Source organism: Syngnathus acus, chromosome 13, assembly GCF_901709675.1.
Source record: "Syngnathus acus chromosome 13, fSynAcu1.2, whole genome shotgun sequence".
NCBI lineage: Eukaryota > Metazoa > Chordata > Actinopteri > Syngnathiformes > Syngnathidae > Syngnathus > Syngnathus acus.
In genome coordinates this window covers 4623545-4646847 of record NC_051098.1, presented here as the reverse complement: position 1 = coordinate 4646847, position 23303 = coordinate 4623545, and the positions used below count along the sequence as shown (strand labels likewise).

Sequence of the window (23303 nt, the reverse complement as noted above, 5' to 3'; positions counted from 1 at the left end):
TTGGAAAGTCACCAGGACTACCCCCAACGAGAAGCACTTACTGCTTTCAGAACACAAGTGAGTGCTTCGGTTTGAGTAATCTTGCTGACAACTTAGCATGCTCAACTGGGAATTTCTAAAATACCGTTTTTTCCCCCTCATTCTATATGGTCCAGATCACATCCACATAGTGCCACAATGGACACAAATCATGGCGATCATGTCTGTCTGTCTGACTGCCCCAACAAGTAGCACTTACTATTTTCAAATTCAAGCCAGTGTTCGAGTTGGGTCAATGCAACGGACTTGGAGAGCAGGTCTTCCTTCCTATGAGCATTACCAGTTCCCTGATGGACATACCTGCCACGTCAAACTTCTTCGCGGTAGAGAAGTTGTGCAATCTTCTTAAATACAAATTTCAGCCATTGAAACTAAACTCCGCCTTTTGTTTAGTTGTGCAATGGTAGATTGGCAAGTCACCAAGACTACCCCAACAAGAAGCACTTACTGCTTTCAGAGCACGGGTGAATGCTTAGGTTTGAGTAATCTTGCTGACAGTTTAGCCTGCTTGGGGTCAAGACATTACATTGGACAATTTTGACAAATGGTAGATTGGAAAGTCAACAGGACTACCCCAACGAGAAGCACTTACTGATTTCAGAACACAAGTGAGTGCTTAGGTTTGAGTAATCTTGCTGACAATTTGGCTTGGTTGGGGTCAAGACATTGCATTGAAAATTTTTGACCGACGGTAGAAGGGAAAAACCAACAGAAGTACCCCAACGAGAAGCACTTACTGCTTTCAGAACACAGGTGAGTGCTTAGGTTTGAGTAATCTTGCTGACAATTTAGCTTGGTTGGGGTCAAGACACTGCATTGAGCAATTTTGACCAATGGTAGGTAGATTGGAACGTCACCAGGACTACCCCCAACGAGAAGCACTTACTGCTTTCAGAACACAAGGGAGTGCTTCGGTTTGAGTAATCTTGCTGACATATTAGCATGCTCACCTGGAAATTTCTAAAGGCACATCCATACAGTGCCACTATGGACACGAATCATGGCGATCATGTCTGTCTGACTGCCCCAACAAGCAGCACTTACTATTTCCAAATTCAAGCAAGTGTTCGAGTTGGGTCAATGCAACGGACTCGGAGTGCAGGTCTGCCTTCTTATGAGCATTGCCAGTTCCCTGATGGACCATACCTGCCACGTCAAACTTCCTCCTGCTTCCTTGGGTGGAGAAGTTGTGCAGTCTTCTTAAATACAAATTTCAGCCATTGAAACTGAACTCCGCCTTTCACGCATTTAAATGTCAAAGGGATGATGTGACGTCAGGAATGTATTGGGGTTAATGAATGGCTATAATCGTTGTCAATTCATGCGATCGTTATCAGTGGGAACAGCTGTTTTCTGAGAAATCCACTGCCGCGACAACCCCAAAAGGAAGCACTTGTGAAAAGAAAAACATTGGTGTTTCAATTTGAGGTCATCACAAAGTGACTACGTGAGTATTTTTCAGTAATGCAAAAGCAGCAAAAATCATCCAGGAATTGAGTTCCCACCATGTCCCAAGGGCCGGGAACTTGATGTTTGTGCAGCAACAATACCCCAACAAAAGCACTTACTGCAGTAAAAATCCCAGTCAGTACAATTGCTTGGGGTGTGTTAATGACCAAGAACGTCATGCTATTGCAAAGGAATGCTGAAACTCCCGAGAATAGGTTCTGGGACAGGAAGATCGTCAAGGCCTCCATTTGACATGGTCACGATTTGATATCATCAACTTTTTGAAAAGACAGTTTGGAAAGTTCAAAGACTACCCCAATGAGAAGCACTTACTGCTTTCAGAACACAAGCGAGTGCTTCGGTTTGAGTAATCTTGCTGACGTATTAGCATGCTCAACTTGGTTGAGGTCAAGACATTAAACTGAACAATCGTGGTAGAAGGCAGAACCAACAGAACTACCCCAACGAGAAGCACTTACCGCTTTCAGAACACAGGTGAGTGCTTAGGTTCGAGTAATCTTGCTGACAATTTAGCTTGGTTGGGGTCAAGACATTGCATTGAACTTGAATTTGGACCAATGGTAGCTTGGGAAGTCACCAAGACTGCCCCAACGAGAAGCACTTACAGCTTTCAGAAACCAGTTGAGTGCTTGAGTAATCTTGCTGACAATTTAGCTTGGTTGGGGTCAAGACATTGCATTGAACAATTTTGACCAATGGTAGGTAGATTGGAAAGTCACCAGGACTACCCCAACGAGAAGCACTTACTGCTTTGAGAACACAAGTGAGTGCTTAGGTTGAGTGAGTAATCTTGCTGACATATCAGCATGCTCAACTTGGTTGAGGTCAAGACAATAAAGTGACCAATTTTGACCAAGGGTAGAAGGAAAACCAACAGGACTACCCCAACGAGAAGCACTTACTGCTTTCAGAACACAGGTGAGTGCTTAGGTTTGAGTAATCTTGCTGACAATTCAGCTTGGTTGGGGTCAAGACATTGCATTGAACAATTCTGACCAATGGCAGATTGGAAAGTCACCAGGACGACGACCCCAACGAGAAGCACTTACTGCTTGGTTGGGGTCAAGACATTACGTTGATCAATTTTGACCAATGGTCGAAGGAAAAACCAACACAACTCCCCCAACGAGAAGCACTTAACTGCTTTCAGAACACAGGTGAGTGCTTAGGTTTGAGTCATTTTGCTGACTATTTAGCTTGGTTGGGGTCAAGACATTGCATTGAACAATTTTGACCAATGGTAGATCGGAAAGTCACCAGGACCACCCCAACGAGAAGCACTTACTGCTTTGAGAACACAAGTGAGTGCTTCGGTTTGAGTAATCTTGCTGACACATTCGCCTGCTCACCTGGAAATGTCTAAAGGCACATCCATATAGTGCCACTGTGGACACAAACCATGGCGATCATGTCTGTCTGACTGCCCCAACAAGTAGCACTTTACTATTTTCAAATTCAAGCACGTGTTCGAGTTGGGTCAATGCAACGGACTTGGAGATTAGGTCTTGCCAGTTCCCTGATGGGACCAGACCTGCCACGTCAAACTTCTTCCTGCTTCCTTGGGTAGAGAAGTTGTGCAGTCTTCTTAAATACACATTTCAGCCATTGAAACTAAACTCCGCCTTTCACGCATATAAATGTCAAAGGGATGATGTGACGTCAGGAATGTATTGCGGTTAATGAATGGCTATAATCGTTGTCAATTCATGCAATAGCTGTCAGTGGGAACAGCTGTGTTGGATTTGGTGCACAATTTGGGAAGCGCGCGATCGCAGGATTTTTGTTTTTTGACCCCATTCCTTCAGCTGTCTTCTGAGAAATTCACTGCCGAGACAACCCCAAAAGGAAGCACTTGTGAAAAGAAAAACATCGGTGTTTCGATTTGAGGTCATCACAAAGTGACTACGTGACTATTTTTCAGGAATGCCAAAGCAGCAGCAAATACCATCCAGGACATTAAATTGAACAATTGTGACCAATGGTACATTGGAAAGTCACCAGGACTACCCCAACGAGAAGCACTTACTGCTTTCAGAAGACAAGTTGAGTGCTTAGGTCTGAGTAATCTTGCTGACATATTAGCATGCTCAACTTGGCTGAGGGCAAGACATTAAATTGAACATTTGTGACCAGTGGTAGAAGGGAAGAACTACCCTAACGAGAAGCTTTCAGAACACGGGTGAATGCTTAGGTTTGAGTAATCTTGCTGACAATTTAGCTTGGTTGGGGTCAAGACATTACATTGAACAATTTTACCCAATGGTAGATTGGAAAGTCACCAGGACTACCCCCAACGAGAAGCACTTACTGCTTTCAGAACACAAGTGAGTGCTTCGGTTTGAGTAATCTTGCTGACAATTTAGCATGCTCAACTGGGAATTTCTAAAATACCGTTTTTTCCCCCTCATTCTATATGGTCCAGATCACATCCACATAGTGCCACAATGGACACAAATCATGGCGATCATGTCTGTCTGTCTGACTGCCCCAACAAGTAGCACTTACTATTTTCAAATTCAAGCCAGTGTTCGAGTTGGGTCAATGCAACGGACTTGGAGAGCAGGTCTTCCTTCCTATGAGCATTACCAGTTCCCTGATGGACATACCTGCCACGTCAAACTTCTTCGCGGTAGAGAAGTTGTGCAATCTTCTTAAATACAAATTTCAGCCATTGAAACTAAACTCCGCCTTTTGTTTAGTTGTGCAATGGTAGATTGGCAAGTCACCAAGACTACCCCAACAAGAAGCACTTACTGCTTTCAGAGCACGGGTGAATGCTTAGGTTTGAGTAATCTTGCTGACAGTTTAGCCTGCTTGGGGTCAAGACATTACATTGGACAATTTTGACAAATGGTAGATTGGAAAGTCAACAGGACTACCCCAACGAGAAGCACTTACTGATTTCAGAACACAAGTGAGTGCTTAGGTTTGAGTAATCTTGCTGACAATTTGGCTTGGTTGGGGTCAAGACATTGCATTGAAAATTTTTGACCGACGGTAGAAGGGAAAAACCAACAGAAGTACCCCAACGAGAAGCACTTACTGCTTTCAGAACACAAGTGAGTGCTTAGGTTTGAGTAATCTTGCTGACAATTTAGCTTGGTTGGGGTCAAGACACTGCATTGAGCAATTTTGACCAATGGTAGGTAGATTGGAACGTCACCAGGACTACCCCCAACGAGAAGCACTTACTGCTTTCAGAACACAAGGGAGTGCTTCGGTTTGAGTAATCTTGCTGACATATTAGCATGCTCACCTGGAAATTTCTAAAGGCACATCCATACAGTGCCACTATGGACACGAATCATGGCGATCATGTCTGTCTGACTGCCCCAACAAGCAGCACTTACTATTTCCAAATTCAAGCAAGTGTTCGAGTTGGGTCAATGCAACGGACTCGGAGTGCAGGTCTGCCTTCTTATGAGCATTGCCAGTTCCCTGATGGACCATACCTGCCACGTCAAACTTCCTCCTGCTTCCTTGGGTGGAGAAGTTGTGCAGTCTTCTTAAATACAAATTTCAGCCATTGAAACTGAACTCCGCCTTTCACGCATTTAAATGTCAAAGGGATGATGTGACGTCAGGAATGTATTGGGGTTAATGAATGGCTATAATCGTTGTCAATTCATGCGATCGTTATCAGTGGGAACAGCTGTTTTCTGAGAAATCCACTGCCGCGACAACCCCAAAAGGAAGCACTTGTGAAAAGAAAAACATTGGTGTTTCAATTTGAGGTCATCACAAAGTGACTACGTGAGTATTTTTCAGTAATGCAAAAGCAGCAAAAATCATCCAGGAATTGAGTTCCCACCATGTCCCAAGGGCCGGGAACTTGATGTTTGTGCAGCAACAATACCCCAACAAAAGCACTTACTGCAGTAAAAATCCCAGTCAGTACAATTGCTTGGGGTGTGTTAATGACCAAGAACGTCATGCTATTGCAAAGGAATGCTGAAACTCCCGAGAATAGGTTCTGGGACAGGAAGATCGTCAAGGCCTCCATTTGACATGGTCACGATTTGATATCATCAACTTTTTGAAAAGACAGTTTGGAAAGTTCAAAGACTACCCCAATGAGAAGCACTTACTGCTTTCAGAACACAAGCGAGTGCTTCGGTTTGAGTAATCTTGCTGACGTATTAGCATGCTCAACTTGGTTGAGGTCAAGACATTAAACTGAACAATCGTGGTAGAAGGCAGAACCAACAGAACTACCCCAACGAGAAGCACTTACCGCTTTCAGAACACAGGTGAGTGCTTAGGTTCGAGTAATCTTGCTGACAATTTAGCTTGGTTGGGGTCAAGACATTGCATTGAACTTGAATTTGGACCAATGGTAGCTTGGGAAGTCACCAAGACTGCCCCAACGAGAAGCACTTACAGCTTTCAGAAACCAGTTGAGTGCTTGAGTAATCTTGCTGACAATTTAGCTTGGTTGGGGTCAAGACATTGCATTGAACAATTTTGACCAATGGTAGGTAGATTGGAAAGTCACCAGGACTACCCCAACGAGAAGCACTTACTGCTTTGAGAACACAAGTGAGTGCTTAGGTTGAGTGAGTAATCTTGCTGACATATCAGCATGCTCAACTTGGTTGAGGTCAAGACATTAAAGTGACCAATTTTGACCAAGGGTAGAAGGAAAACCAACAGGACTACCCCAACGAGAAGCACTTACTGCTTTCAGAACACAGGTGAGTGCTTAGGTTTGAGTAATCTTGCTGACAATTCAGCTTGGTTGGGGTCAAGACATTGCATTGAACAATTCTGACCAATGGCAGATTGGAAAGTCACCAGGACGACGACCCCAACGAGAAGCACTTACTGCTTGGTTGGGGTCAAGACATTACGTTGATCAATTTTGACCAATGGTCGAAGGAAAAACCAACACAACTCCCCCAACGAGAAGCACTTAACTGCTTTCAGAACACAGGTGAGTGCTTAGGTTTGAGTCATTTTGCTGACTATCTAGCTTGGTTGGGGTCAAGACATTGCATTGAACAATTTTGACCAATGGTAGATCGGAAAGTCACCAGGACCACCCCAACGAGAAGCACTTACTGCTTTGAGAACACAAGTGAGTGCTTCGGTTTGAGTAATCTTGCTGACACATTCGCCTGCTCACCTGGAAATGTCTAAAGGCACATCCATATAGTGCCACTGTGGACACAAACCATGGCGATCATGTCTGTCTGACTGCCCCAACAAGTAGCACTTTACTATTTTCAAATTCAAGCACGTGTTCGAGTTGGGTCAATGCAACGGACTTGGAGATTAGGTCTTGCCAGTTCCCTGATGGGACCAGACCTGCCACGTCAAACTTCTTCCTGCTTCCTTGGGTAGAGAAGTTGTGCAGTCTTCTTAAATACACATTTCAGCCATTGAAACTAAACTCCGCCTTTCACGCATATAAATGTCAAAGGGATGATGTGACGTCAGGAATGTATTGCGGTTAATGAATGGCTATAATCGTTGTCAATTCATGCAATAGCTGTCAGTGGGAACAGCTGTGTTGGATTTGGTGCACAATTTGGGAAGCGCGCGATCGCAGGATTTTTGTTTTTTGACTCCATTCCTTCAGCTGTCTTCTGAGAAATTCACTGCCGAGACAACCCCAAAAGGAAGCACTTGTGAAAAGAAAAACATCGGTGTTTCGATTTGAGGTCATCACAAAGTGACTACGTGACTATTTTTCAGGAATGCCAAAGCAGCAGCAAATACCATCCAGGACATTAAATTGAACAATTGTGACCAATGGTACATTGGAAAGTCACCAGGACTACCCCAACGAGAAGCACTTACTGCTTTCAGAAGACAAGTTGAGTGCTTAGGTCTGAGTAATCTTGCTGACATATTAGCATGCTCAACTTGGCTGAGGGCAAGACATTAAATTGAACATTTGTGACCAGTGGTAGAAGGAAGAACTACCCTAACGAGAAGCTTTCAGAACACGGGTGAATGCTTAGGTTTGAGTAATCTTGCTGACAATTTAGCTTGGTTGGGGTCAAGACATTACATTGAACAATTTTACCCAATGGTAGATTGGAAAGTCACCAGGACTACCCCAAACGAGAAGCACTTACTGCTTTCAGAACACAAGTGAGTGCTTCGGTTTGAGTAATCTTGCTGACAACTTAGCATGCTCAACTGGGAATTTCTAAAATACCGTTTTTTTCCCCCTCATTCTATATGGTCCAGATCACATCCACATAGTGCCACAATGGACACAAATCATGGCGATCATGTCTGTCTGTCTGACTGCCCCAACAAGTAGCACTTACTATTTTCAAATTCAAGCCAGTGTTCGAGTTGGGTCAATGCAACGGACTTGGAGAGCAGGTCTTCCTTCCTATGAGCATTACCAGTTCCCTGATGGACATACCTGCCACGTCAAACTTCTTCGCGGTAGAGAAGTTGTGCAATCTTCTTAAATACAAATTTCAGCCATTGAAACTAAACTCCGCCTTTTGTTTAGTTGTGCAATGGTAGATTGGCAAGTCACCAAGACTACCCCAACAAGAAGCACTTACTGCTTTCAGAGCACGGGTGAATGCTTAGGTTTGAGTAATCTTGCTGACAGTTTAGCCTGCTTGGGGTCAAGACATTACATTGGACAATTTTGACAAATGGTAGATTGGAAAGTCAACAGGACTACCCCAACGAGAAGCACTTACTGATTTCAGAACACAAGTGAGTGCTTAGGTTTGAGTTATCTTGCTGACAATTTGGCTTGGTTGGGGTCAAGACATTGCATTGAAAATTTTTGACCGACGGTAGAAGGGAAAAACCAACAGAAGTACCCCAACGAGAAGCACTTACTGCTTTCAGAACACAGGTGAGTGCTTAGGTTTGAGTAATCTTGCTGACAATTTAGCTTGGTTGGGGTCAAGACACTGCATTGAGCAATTTTGACCAATGGTAGGTAGATTGGAACGTCACCAGGACTACCCCCAACGAGAAGCACTTACTGCTTTCAGAACACAAGGGAGTGCTTCGGTTTGAGTAATCTTGCTGACATATCAGCATGCTCAACTTGGTTGAGGTCAAGACATTAAAGTGACCAATTTTGACCAAGGGTAGAAGGAAAACCAACAGGACTACCCCAACGAGAAGCACTTACTGCTTTCAGAACACAGGTGAGTGCTTAGGTTTGAGTAATCTTGCTGACAATTCAGCTTGGTTGGGGTCAAGACATTGCATTGAACAATTCTGACCAATGGCAGATTGGAAAGTCACCAGGACGACGACCCCAACGAGAAGCACTTACTGCTTGGTTGGGGTCAAGACATTACGTTGATCAATTTTGACCAATGGTCGAAGGAAAAACCAACACAACTCCCCCAACGAGAAGCACTTAACTGCTTTCAGAACACAGGTGAGTGCTTAGGTTTGAGTCATTTTGCTGACTATCTAGCTTGGTTGGGGTCAAGACATTGCATTGAACAATTTTGACCAATGGTAGATCGGAAAGTCACCAGGACCACCCCAACGAGAAGCACTTACTGCTTTGAGAACACAAGTGAGTGCTTCGGTTTGAGTAATCTTGCTGACACATTCGCCTGCTCACCTGGAAATGTCTAAAGGCACATCCATATAGTGCCACTGTGGACACAAACCATGGCGATCATGTCTGTCTGACTGCCCCAACAAGTAGCACTTTAGCCAGTTCCCTGATGGGACCAGACCTGCCACGTCAAACTTCTTCCTGCTTCCTTGGGTAGAGAAGTTGTGCAGTCTTCTTAAATACACATTTCAGCCATTGAAACTAAACTCCGCCTTTCACGCATATAAATGTCAAAGGGATGATGTGACGTCAGGAATGTATTGCGGTTAATGAATGGCTATAATCGTTGTCAATTCATGCAATAGCTGTCAGTGGGAACAGCTGTGTTGGATTTGGTGCACAATTTGGGAAGCGCGCGATCGCAGGATTTTTGTTTTTTGACTCCATTCCTTCAGCTGTCTTCTGAGAAATTCACTGCCGAGACAACCCCAAAAGGAAGCACTTGTGAAAAGAAAAACATCGGTGTTTCGATTTGAGGTCATCACAAAGTGACTACGTGACTATTTTTCAGGAATGCCAAAGCAGCAGCAAATACCATCCAGGACATTAAATTGAACAATTGTGACCAATGGTACATTGGAAAGTCACCAGGACTACCCCAACGAGAAGCACTTACTGCTTTCAGAAGACAAGTTGAGTGCTTAGGTCTGAGTAATCTTGCTGAGGCAAGACATTAAATTGAACATTTGTGACCAGTGGTAGAAGGAAGAACTACCCTAACGAGAAGCTTTCAGAACACGGGTGAATGCTTAGGTTTGAGTAATCTTGCTGACAATTTAGCTTGGTTGGGGTCAAGACATTACATTGAACAATTTTACCCAATGGTAGATTGGAAAGTCACCAGGACTACCCCAAACGAGAAGCACTTACTGCTTTCAGAACACAAGTGAGTGCTTCGGTTTGAGTAATCTTGCTGACAACTTAGCATGCTCAACTGGGAATTTCTAAAATACCGTTTTTTCCCCCTCATTCTATATGGTCCAGATCACATCCACATAGTGCCACAATGGACACAAATCATGGCGATCATGTCTGTCTGTCTGACTGCCCCAACAAGTAGCACTTACTATTTTCAAATTCAAGCCAGTGTTCGAGTTGGGTCAATGCAACGGACTTGGAGAGCAGGTCTTCCTTCCTATGAGCATTACCAGTTCCCTGATGGACATACCTGCCACGTCAAACTTCTTCGCGGTAGAGAAGTTGTGCAATCTTCTTAAATACAAATTTCAGCCATTGAAACTAAACTCCGCCTTTTGTTTAGTTGTGCAATGGTAGATTGGCAAGTCACCAAGACTACCCCAACAAGAAGCACTTACTGCTTTCAGAGCACGGGTGAATGCTTAGGTTTGAGTAATCTTGCTGACAGTTTAGCCTGCTTGGGGTCAAGACATTACATTGGACAATTTTGACAAATGGTAGATTGGAAAGTCAACAGGACTACCCCAACGAGAAGCACTTACTGATTTCAGAACACAAGTGAGTGCTTAGGTTTGAGTTATCTTGCTGACAATTTGGCTTGGTTGGGGTCAAGACATTGCATTGAAAATTTTTGACCGACGGTAGAAGGGAAAAACCAACAGAAGTACCCCAACGAGAAGCACTTACTGCTTTCAGAACACAGGTGAGTGCTTAGGTTTGAGTAATCTTGCTGACAATTTAGCTTGGTTGGGGTCAAGACACTGCATTGAGCAATTTTGACCAATGGTAGGTAGATTGGAACGTCACCAGGACTACCCCCAACGAGAAGCACTTACTGCTTTCAGAACACAAGGGAGTGCTTCGGTTTGAGTAATCTTGCTGACATATTAGCATGCTCACCTGGAAATTTCTAAAGGCACATCCATACAGTGCCACTATGGACACGAATCATGGCGATCATGTCTGTCTGACTGCCCCAACAAGCAGCACTTACTATTTCCAAATTCAAGCAAGTGTTCGAGTTGGGTCAATGCAACGGACTCGGAGTGCAGGTCTGCCTTCTTATGAGCATTGCCAGTTCCCTGATGGACCATACCTGCCACGTCAAACTTCCTCCTGCTTCCTTGGGTGGAGAAGTTGTGCAGTCTTCTTAAATACAAATTTCAGCCATTGAAACTGAACTCCGCCTTTCACGCATTTAAATGTCAAAGGGATGATGTGACGTCAGGAATGTATTGGGGTTAATGAATGGCTATAATCGTTGTCAATTCATGCGATCGTTATCAGTGGGAACAGCTGTTTTCTGAGAAATCCACTGCCGCGACAACCCCAAAAGGAAGCACTTGTGAAAAGAAAAACATTGGTGTTTCAATTTGAGGTCATCACAAAGTGACTACGTGAGTATTTTTCAGTAATGCAAAAGCAGCAAAAATCATCCAGGAATTGAGTTCCCACCATGTCCCAAGGGCCGGGAACTTGATGTTTGTGCAGCAACAATACCCCAACAAAAGCACTTACTGCAGTAAAAATCCCAGTCAGTACAATTGCTTGGGGTGTGTTAATGACCAAGAACGTCATGCTATTGCAAAGGAATGCTGAAACTCCCGAGAATAGGTTCTGGGACAGGAAGATCGTCAAGGCCTCCATTTGACATGGTCACGATTTGATATCATCAACTTTTTGAAAAGACAGTTTGGAAAGTTCAAAGACTACCCCAATGAGAAGCACTTACTGCTTTCAGAACACAAGCGAGTGCTTCGGTTTGAGTAATCTTGCTGACGTATTAGCATGCTCAACTTGGTTGAGGTCAAGACATTAAACTGAACAATCGTGGTAGAAGGCAGAACCAACAGAACTACCCCAACGAGAAGCACTTACCGCTTTCAGAACACAGGTGAGTGCTTAGGTTCGAGTAATCTTGCTGACAATTTAGCTTGGTTGGGGTCAAGACATTGCATTGAACTTGAATTTGGACCAATGGTAGCTTGGGAAGTCACCAAGACTGCCCCAACGAGAAGCACTTACAGCTTTCAGAAACCAGTTGAGTGCTTGAGTAATCTTGGTGACAATTTAGCTTGGTTGGGGTCAAGACATTGCATTGAACAATTTTGACCAATGGTAGGTAGATTGGAAAGTCACCAGGACTACCCCAACGAGAAGCACTTACTGCTTTGAGAACACAAGTGAGTGCTTAGGTTGAGTGAGTAATCTTGCTGACATATCAGCATGCTCAACTTGGTTGAGGTCAAGACATTAAAGTGACCAATTTTGACCAAGGGTAGAAGGAAAACCAACAGGACTACCCCAACGAGAAGCACTTACTGCTTTCAGAACACAGGTGAGTGCTTAGGTTTGAGTAATCTTGCTGACAATTCAGCTTGGTTGGGGTCAAGACATTGCATTGAACAATTCTGACCAATGGCAGATTGGAAAGTCACCAGGACGACGACCCCAACGAGAAGCACTTACTGCTTGGTTGGGGTCAAGACATTACGTTGATCAATTTTGACCAATGGTCGAAGGAAAAACCAACACAACTCCCCCAACGAGAAGCACTTAACTGCTTTCAGAACACAGGTGAGTGCTTAGGTTTGAGTCATTTTGCTGACTATTTAGCTTGGTTGGGGTCAAGACATTGCATTGAACAATTTTGACCAATGGTAGATCGGAAAGTCACCAGGACCACCCCAACGAGAAGCACTTACTGCTTTGAGAACACAAGTGAGTGCTTCGGTTTGAGTAATCTTGCTGACACATTCGCCTGCTCACCTGGAAATGTCTAAAGGCACATCCATATAGTGCCACTGTGGACACAAACCATGGCGATCATGTCTGTCTGACTGCCCCAACAAGTAGCACTTTACTATTTTCAAATTCAAGCACGTGTTCGAGTTGGGTCAATGCAACGGACTTGGAGATTAGGTCTTGCCAGTTCCCTGATGGGACCAGACCTGCCACGTCAAACTTCTTCCTGCTTCCTTGGGTAGAGAAGTTGTGCAGTCTTCTTAAATACACATTTCAGCCATTGAAACTAAACTCCGCCTTTCACGCATATAAATGTCAAAGGGATGATGTGACGTCAGGAATGTATTGCGGTTAATGAATGGCTATAATCGTTGTCAATTCATGCAATAGCTGTCAGTGGGAACAGCTGTGTTGGATTTGGTGCACAATTTGGGAAGCGCGCGATCGCATGATTTTTGTTTTTTGACCCCATTCCTTCAGCTGTCTTCTGAGAAATTCACTGCCGAGACAACCCCAAAAGGAAGCACTTGTGAAAAGAAAAACATCGGTGTTTCGATTTGAGGTCATCACAAAGTGACTACGTGACTATTTTTCAGGAATGCCAAAGCAGCAGCAAATACCATCCAGGACATTAAATTGAACAATTGTGACCAATGGTACATTGGAAAGTCACCAGGACTACCCCAACGAGAAGCACTTACTGCTTTCAGAAGACAAGTTGAGTGCTTAGGTCTGAGTAATCTTGCTGACATATTAGCATGCTCAACTTGGCTGAGGGCAAGACATTAAATTGAACATTTGTGACCAGTGGTAGAAGGAAGAACTACCCTAACGAGAAGCTTTCAGAACACGGGTGAATGCTTAGGTTTGAGTAATCTTGCTGACAATTTAGCTTGGTTGGGGTCAAGACATTACATTGAACAATTTTACCCAATGGTAGATTGGAAAGTCACCAGGACTACCCCAAACGAGAAGCACTTACTGCTTTCAGAACACAAGTGAGTGCTTCGGTTTGAGTAATCTTGCTGACAACTTAGCATGCTCAACTGGGAATTTCTAAAATACCGTTTTTTCCCCCTCATTCTATATGGTCCAGATCACATCCACATAGTGCCACAATGGACACAAATCATGGCGATCATGTCTGTCTGTCTGACTGCCCCAACAAGTAGCACTTACTATTTTCAAATTCAAGCCAGTGTTCGAGTTGGGTCAATGCAACGGACTTGGAGAGCAGGTCTTCCTTCCTATGAGCATTACCAGTTCCCTGATGGACATACCTGCCACGTCAAACTTCTTCGCGGTAGAGAAGTTGTGCAATCTTCTTAAATACAAATTTCAGCCATTGAAACTAAACTCCGCCTTTTGTTTAGTTGTGCAATGGTAGATTGGCAAGTCACCAAGACTACCCCAACAAGAAGCACTTACTGCTTTCAGAGCACGGGTGAATGCTTAGGTTTGAGTAATCTTGCTGACAGTTTAGCCTGCTTGGGGTCAAGACATTACATTGGACAATTTTGACAAATGGTAGATTGGAAAGTCAACAGGACTACCCCAACGAGAAGCACTTACTGATTTCAGAACACAAGTGAGTGCTTAGGTTTGAGTTATCTTGCTGACAATTTGGCTTGGTTGGGGTCAAGACATTGCATTGAAAATTTTTGACCGACGGTAGAAGGGAAAAACCAACAGAAGTACCCCAACGAGAAGCACTTACTGCTTTCAGAACACAGGTGAGTGCTTAGGTTTGAGTAATCTTGCTGACAATTTAGCTTGGTTGGGGTCAAGACACTGCATTGAGCAATTTTGACCAATGGTAGGTAGATTGGAACGTCACCAGGACTACCCCCAACGAGAAGCACTTACTGCTTTCAGAACACAAGGGAGTGCTTCGGTTTGAGTAATCTTGCTGACATATTAGCATGCTCACCTGGAAATTTCTAAAGGCACATCCATACAGTGCCACTATGGACACGAATCATGGCGATCATGTCTGTCTGACTGCCCCAACAAGCAGCACTTACTATTTCCAAATTCAAGCAAGTGTTCGAGTTGGGTCAATGCAACGGACTCGGAGTGCAGGTCTGCCTTCTTATGAGCATTGCCAGTTCCCTGATGGACCATACCTGCCACGTCAAACTTCCTCCTGCTTCCTTGGGTGGAGAAGTTGTGCAGTCTTCTTAAATACAAATTTCAGCCATTGAAACTGAACTCCGCCTTTCACGCATTTAAATGTCAAAGGGATGATGTGACGTCAGGAATGTATTGGGGTTAATGAATGGCTATAATCGTTGTCAATTCATGCGATCGTTATCAGTGGGAACAGCTGTTTTCTGAGAAATCCACTGCCGCGACAACCCCAAAAGGAAGCACTTGTGAAAAGAAAAACATTGGTGTTTCAATTTGAGGTCATCACAAAGTGACTACGTGAGTATTTTTCAGTAATGCAAAAGCAGCAAAAATCATCCAGGAATTGAGTTCCCACCATGTCCCAAGGGCCGGGAACTTGATGTTTGTGCAGCAACAATACCCCAACAAAAGCACTTACTGCAGTAAAAATCCCAGTCAGTACAATTGCTTGGGGTGTGTTAATGACCAAGAACGTCATGCTATTGCAAAGGAATGCTGAAACTCCCGAGAATAGGTTCTGGGACAGGAAGATCGTCAAGGCCTCCATTTGACATGGTCACGATTTGATATCATCAACTTTTTGAAAAGACAGTTTGGAAAGTTCAAAGACTACCCCAATGAGAAGCACTTACTGCTTTCAGAACACAAGCGAGTGCTTCGGTTTGAGTAATCTTGCTGACGTATTAGCATGCTCAACTTGGTTGAGGTCAAGACATTAAACTGAACAATCGTGGTAGAAGGCAGAACCAACAGAACTACCCCAACGAGAAGCACTTACCGCTTTCAGAACACAGGTGAGTGCTTAGGTTCGAGTAATCTTGCTGACAATTTAGCTTGGTTGGGGTCAAGACATTGCATTGAACTTGAATTTGGACCAATGGTAGCTTGGGAAGTCACCAAGACTGCCCCAACGAGAAGCACTTACAGCTTTCAGAAACCAGTTGAGTGCTTGAGTAATCTTGCTGACAATTTAGCTTGGTTGGGGTCAAGACATTGCATTGAACAATTTTGACCAATGGTAGGTAGATTGGAAAGTCACCAGGACTACCCCAACGAGAAGCACTTACTGCTTTGAGAACACAAGTGAGTGCTTAGGTTGAGTGAGTAATCTTGCTGACATATCAGCATGCTCAACTTGGTTGAGGTCAAGACATTAAAGTGACCAATTTTGACCAAGGGTAGAAGGAAAACCAACAGGACTACCCCAACGAGAAGCACTTACTGCTTTCAGAACACAGGTGAGTGCTTAGGTTTGAGTAATCTTGCTGACAATTCAGCTTGGTTGGGGTCAAGACATTGCATTGAACAATTCTGACCAATGGCAGATTGGAAAGTCACCAGGACGACGACCCCAACGAGAAGCACTTACTGCTTGGTTGGGGTCAAGACATTACGTTGATCAATTTTGACCAATGGTCGAAGGAAAAACCAACACAACTCCCCCAACGAGAAGCACTTAACTGCTTTCAGAACACAGGTGAGTGCTTAGGTTTGAGTCATTTTGCTGACTATCTAGCTTGGTTGGGGTCAAGACATTGCATTGAACAATTTTGACCAATGGTAGATCGGAAAGTCACCAGGACCACCCCAACGAGAAGCACTTACTGCTTTGAGAACACAAGTGAGTGCTTCGGTTTGAGTAATCTTGCTGACACATTCGCCTGCTCACCTGGAAATGTCTAAAGGCACATCCATATAGTGCCACTGTGGACACAAACCATGGCGATCATGTCTGTCTGACTGCCCCAACAAGTCAAGACATTGCATTGAACAATTTTGACCAATGGCAGGTAGATTGGAAAGTCACCAGGACTATCCCAACGAGAAGCACTTACTGCTTTGAGAACACAAGTGAGTGCTTAGGTTTGAGTAATCTTGCTGACATATCAGCATGCTCACCTGGAAATTTCTAAAGGCACATCCATATAGTGCCACTATGGACATAAATCATGGCGATCTTGTCTGCCTGACTGCCCCAACAAGCAGCACTTACTATTTTCAAATTCAAGCAAGTGTTTGATTTGGGCAAATGCAACCGACTTAGAGTGCAGGTCTTCCTTCGTATGAGCATTGCCAGTTTTAGTTTGTCAAACTTCTTCCTGTTTCCTTGGGTAGAGAAGTTGTGCAGTCTTCCTAAATACAAATTTCAGCCATTGAAACTAAACTCAGCCTTTCACGCATATAAATGTAAAAGGGATGATGTGATGTCAGGAATGTATTGCTTTTAATGAATGGGCTATAATCGTTGTCAATTCATGCAATCGTTATCAGTGAGAACAGCTGTTTTCTGAGAAATGCACCGCCGCGACGACCCCAAAAGGAAGCACTTCTGGAAATAAAAACATTGGTGTTTCAATTTGAGGTCATCATAAAATGATAATGTGAATATTTTGATGCATGGAAAAGCAGCAAATATCATCCAGGAATTGAGTTCCCGCCATTTCCCAAAGGCCAGGAACTTCATGTTTGTGCAGCAACAATACCCCAACAAAAGCAATTACTGCAGATAAAATACCAGTCAGTACAATTGTTTGGGGTGTGTTAATGACCAAGAACGTCATGCTATTGCAATTGAATGCTGAAACTCCAGAGAATAGGTTTTGGAACAGGAGAATCGTCAAGGCCTCCATTTGATATGGTCATGATTTGATATCATCATCTTTTGAAAAGACTGTTTGGAAAGTCACCAAGACTACCCCAATGAGAAGCACTTACTGCTTTCAGAACACAAATGAGTGCTTAAGTTTGAGTAATCTTTCCTACATCTTAGCATGCTCAACTTGGTTGAGGTCCAAGACATTAAAGTGAACAATTTTGAACAATGGTAGAAGGAAAAACTAACAGAATTGCCCCAACGAGAAGTATTTACTGCTTTGAAAACACAGGTGAGTGCTTAGGTTCGAGTAATCTTGTTGACAATTTGGCTTGGTTGGGGTCAAAACATTGCATTGAACAATTTTGACCAATGGTAGATTGGATAGTCACCAGGACTAACCCAACGAGAAGCACTTACTGCTTTCAGAACACACGTGAATGCTTAGGTTTGACTAACCTTTCGATATATTAGCATGCTCACCTGGGAATTTATACAAATATATATATTTTTTCCTCATTTGATATGGTCTAGGTCACATCCATATAGTGCCAAGTGGGAACCCTGCCCTACTTAAAGTTTCATATCTGTATAGGGATGCAATTAGGCATTGGCCGCATTGCAAATGGATATCCTGGTCTGACATGATTGTTCAGTGTCGCTCAAGTCAGGCTCAATGACAAGGTCACAGCACAATGACCTCGATGACCGTTGTGTTAACCTGTCGTGACGGGAGTTCAACAGACTGGCGTTTGCATGATATCACTTTTTTTTTTTGTCTTTCTTAGCCTGAAAAAAAAAAAAAAAAATACAAATAAACGTATTATTATAAAATATGATTAACCTAAAATCCAGTTTTCTTCAATGTTTCAAACCTGAAACTCTTGTGTATTTTCAAATTTCAGATGGCTGGATGTGAGTGTAGCCAATCTGACCTGTACCAGATATTGGGTCCATTACCTTCAGGTCATCCAGGAGTCTGTATGGCCAGGAGGAGTTTTGCCTACCTCACCTCAAATAGAACGAAGTCAGCAGCAGAAGGACAACACCAAGAATCAAGCCTTGTATTGTCTTATGAATCTTCTGCCAGGTACACAATTTGAGTTTCACTATAGTGGAAGCGCTAAGGTTGAATGAAATCAATCCAAATACTACAAGATAACTGTTGCAACACTGTCTCTTGCATGTTTTCACAGCAATGATGTGTGGATGAGGCTTTTTTGCTTGGCTATGATTTTTATGATTTCATTTCAAGTTGTTTTGTTTACGTATAAACTGATTATTAGATGTGATATTTGGCATTTAGGCACATACCGTATTGGCCCGAATATATGACGGTGTTTTTTGCATTGAAATAAGACTAAAAAGTGGGGGTCGTCTTACATTCGGGTCTAGACGTTATACCCATTCACAATGCTAGATGGCGCCAAATATCTTTAAAGCGAATGCTGAACTTAATTCCCCAGGCCAAAGCGAATCCCTGTCATGAAGAATAAAAATAAAAATAGCAGTAGCACGAAGAAGAAAAATAAAAAATAGCGGTAAGCAGTGTTCCCTCTAATTTTTCAAGTGTCTGTGCAAACACACAAGGTCCCTGTGCACACTGTGGACCACTGTATGGATCACCAGATTAAATAATAAATAAATACATAAATAAATACCTACCTACATACTACATACACACATAGTAAATAAATAAAATATTGTCAATGCGAACTTTAACTTGCTCGGGGGGTCGGATTTTGTTTTGTGTGACAGCTCGTTCCTTTTCTGTCGGTCTTTTGCGCTCTCTTGCAATAATGTACCGATCCCCTGTCCCATCTTGAGTCTTTGTACAATTCCAACAGCTTTCAAATGACATTTCTGCTGAATGTGACGCTTGAGGTAGTCCAACTTCCATTCCTTCCATATTTTTCCCTCCGTAAACTCGCCCGCTACTTTGGCTTCACTCCATGTTTTGCAGAGGAGACCTTTCTCATTCGAAAAAATCTCACCCAGTTTCACCGTTTCCTCTTGTACTTGCACACACTCCGACAGCCATTCAATCTTACAAGAACTGCCGCTTCTCTTATTTATTTTGGCTTGGCCAGTGGATGTGTCGCTGCTCATTCGTTTCGCCACGATTAGCTAATTTAGCATTTGTAGCATAAGTAATTGCCCCTTAATGCCCTTTTTACAAAATGCCATTTTACAACATTTCTCAGACATTTTCAACATTCAAGAGCTTTCATAGATTTATTCTGGAGCTATTTTTGACCACTTTCGGACTAAAAGTCACTCCGGAATATAGGTCGCATTAGCCATAAAATGCACAATAACGTGAAAAAAAACATATATAAGTCGCTCCGGAGTATAAGTCGCATTTTGGGGGAAATTTATTCGACAAAATCCAACACCAATAACAGACATGAACGAGCAACAACAGGCTAAATGATAGGTATGCTAACATGACATAAACACAAACGAAGAGCTGAGAACGGGCCTGACGTAACATTCAGAGTTATTAAAAAAAACTATTACATAAATAACACGTTTATACAACCATCTGTGTCACTCCAATTCATTAAATCCATGGATCGTCCTTTATGTCAACATAAATGCGCGCCGCTGACGGCGGTTGCACTTCAAAATATTCCACAGGCCCATATAACGATATATAAATTATATATCAAATAACTATTATATAAGCAATAATGTTCTCAAACCATCTGTGTCACTCCAAATCATTAAATCCATCGATCGTCCTTTATGTCAACAATGCCGGCCGGGTGCGCGCAGCTGACGGCGCTTGCACTTCAAAATATTCCACAGGCCCATATAACGATATATAGATTAGATATCAAATAACTATTATATAAGCAATAATATTATCAAACCATCTGTGTCACTCCAAATCATTAATCCTTCGATCAAATTCCTCGTCCTATGTCAACAACGCCGCGCGTGCGCCCTGACATCAGCATCGTCGTTATTCCACAGATCTGGTAGATAACTATATTGTAGCGTTAACAAAGTACAAGGAAAGACGCGGGTTTGGTAAATGGCTCTTTATTTAACAAAACAAACTTCCAGGCGTGTGGCGGCGTGGACTTCCATCCCCGGAGGTGGCACTTCCAGCCACGGAGGTGGAAGAGAGCTCCATAGAATAGGACCGGGCGTGCGTAAAAGTCATGTCCGAGCCTCATCCACCGTCCCCGGACAGCCACCGGGCCGAGCACCGGCCCCCGACTTTCATCCACGGATGTGAAAGAGAGCTCCGTAGAGTAGGACCGGATCGCGTAAAAGCCATGTCCGAGCCCCATCCACCGTCCCCGGACAGTCACCCGGCCGAGCGCCAGCCCCCGACTTCCATCCATGGAGGTGAAAGATAAAAACAAAGATAAGTGAAATATCAACATCTGTTATTCTGAAAATTGCAAAACTTTATTTAATGTAAAAAGTGTTAGGGAGCTAATCATTTGATTCCAATTTTGACCTTCTGACCAGGAGGATACCATTTAACACTCGTGTCCAAAAAAGTGTCAAAGGGGGCATTTTCTCCCTTGCGTAACTTTGAATTGCGTTATTCAAACTTTCTTGCTGAAAAACTAATACACTGGTTCATGACCACTAGGCTTACTTTCGTGCTCTCTTAGTAGGCTGCTCCAGTATGTCTTTAGAAAAGATTCTTCATCTGGCATTGTTAAACGTGGTAAAAAGTTCATACGCAGTAATACACAAGTGAAGGAAATAAACAAGTCATTTAAAACAGCACACTTCCCCACCTTGTAAATCAATTGGTGATTGTTTTTTTATAACTTTGTGATCAGTGATAGACCACATAATTCCTGAATGTGTCAAATCTGTTTTAGTCAACACTGCTGTTTTTTTCATAGCCAAACCCAAATGTACACAAGGAACAGGTGCTTCCCATACTTTGATATGAAAATAATTTAGGCAGTAATTTTATTTCCTTTCCTCGCCTTTGTGTTCACAGACATAGTCACAGATTTGCTCAACTCCACGAAGTACAAACTCAGTTGGGAGTCTGTCTTTGATTCCTTCCAAAACCCCTACATTAACAGGTAAGTGTGGACCCGATGAACGCATCATGTGAATTAAAGTTTAATGATCTGATTCTAGTAATTCAGTAGTCAATTGCTGTTCCCATTACTAATTAAACTCCTGTGTTCTGTTTTGTTAGACATCTGGTTTACAGCATCTGTGACCTTTTAGTGGAGTTCCTGGTTCCTGAATTACCAGAGCAAAGCTTTCAAAGTAGTTTGCTGCAGAGCCTTTCCAAAAACCCGGAAAAACTCGTGGCATGAGAAGACAACCCAAATGAGCTGTTACACATCTTGCCCCCAAACCTTTCCAGTTCAAGATGCACACTAGAAATTCAATTCCTGCTCAGAACCCAAACCCACTCAAATATAACCATGTGCTGCCATAACGTCAACATATTCTTAAACCGATAATAAATGATCCAGCGAGCTTGAGCTATATTATAAGCATTTTGCCAAATTTGTGTGTGTTTACTTGACAATCAACGATGTAGTTTACACTATTTCACACTGACAGTTGCGCAGTAATAATAATAATAATAATAATAAATAACATCATAACTGAATCCGGTTTGTTGGGTTCCTGCTCCATAGGTTTGGTAAATCATACCCTCATACAAGGTCAAAGTCAGTGTTACACAAAAATAGCAACAATGTTCTTTCCAGAGAACAATAAAAAGTTCTTTCTGGTTAGTGTCAGGATGTTCTTTCTGATGAAGCGCTTTTTTCTTTTCCTTTTTTTGCCTTATAACTGCTGTGCAGAATCCTAATTTAAGTGAATCAAAGTGCCCATACCAAGCTAGTGACTACTGATCACGTGTTTGAATATAATAATGTTACATGGTGTCACTTTACATATTATTATTACATTATTTACATATTAACATAAAGAAAAACTGCAATTTATGACCAATGTTTCTAATTTCATCTAATCTCGCAGGAAGTAAGAACATGGAATACCCTGATTATAATAGCACAGCGTGTGATCATGTCGTTAAAGAATCAACTGAAGAGTTGAATGTTTATGTACATGTACAGGTGTGCACAACATTTCTGTCATAGCTTTGCTGCAGGTGATGCGATGTTTTGAATGCCAAAATGCACGCTTTTGTGTGCCATATATCCACTTTAATGTATTTATTCCACTTTGTCAAGATCATAGTGCAACATTAAATGGAATGTCACAGCTGTGTTTCATGCTTTAATTGTCAAACTGAACATTCACACATATGGGCAATTTAGAGCCTAAACTTAACCTAACGTGCATATGGGTGCCATGTCAACCGTTGTTTGCCAGATTTTCTCCCCAAATTACCACTATTGCCCACTGCTGTCCAAATCAAGATCTTCATCACATAGTCCCTTGGCCCTCAGAAGCCACAAGATGTGGCAAAACAATTTATTATGTTAGCTAACAACTAAAACGCTGAGATTAATTTTTCAGTAAACAAAAAAAATCTGCAAATGTAAATTAGCACTTTCACAGGAGTAATATAAACAACAACAATGAGATCAATGAAGATCTTCATCCATTTGTTCTCTTTGATTAACCAACCCAAACAGAACTAACAGCAGGCCACTAAATATGGGTGTGTCTAATTTGACAACAATTACAGAAAATGTTATTTGTTGCATCATAATACTGTTTGATGTGGAATTGACAAGGGCTTTAAAATTAGTTATGAGGTCAAGGTGTGTTTACCCACTTCGCCTAAAAGTCAGGGTCAGGTCTATCACCACAAAAAATATTCTGGGATAAGTACTCTCAATGAGTACAAACTCCAATTTATGACCCTTCGGA

At 42.6% G+C, this 23303-nt stretch overlaps 1 protein-coding gene across 2 annotated transcripts in view; it reads left to right on the top strand.

The window, feature by feature from the left end:
- The window catches only part of LOC119132179 (sorting nexin-19-like), a 57668-nt gene extending 34980 nt beyond the window's left edge, over nt 1-22688 (top strand). For both annotated transcript variants that reach the window (XM_037267204.1, XM_037267202.1), the window contains exons 12-14: nt 18365-18549; nt 21436-21523; nt 21643-22688. In XM_037267204.1, coding sequence (XP_037123099.1) covers nt 18365-18549; nt 21436-21523; nt 21643-21766 — 397 coding nt within the window. In that variant the 3' untranslated portion in view covers nt 21767-22688. The remainder of the gene's footprint in view (nt 1-18364; nt 18550-21435; nt 21524-21642) is intronic.
- The last annotated feature ends 615 nt before the right edge of the window (nt 22689-23303 follow it).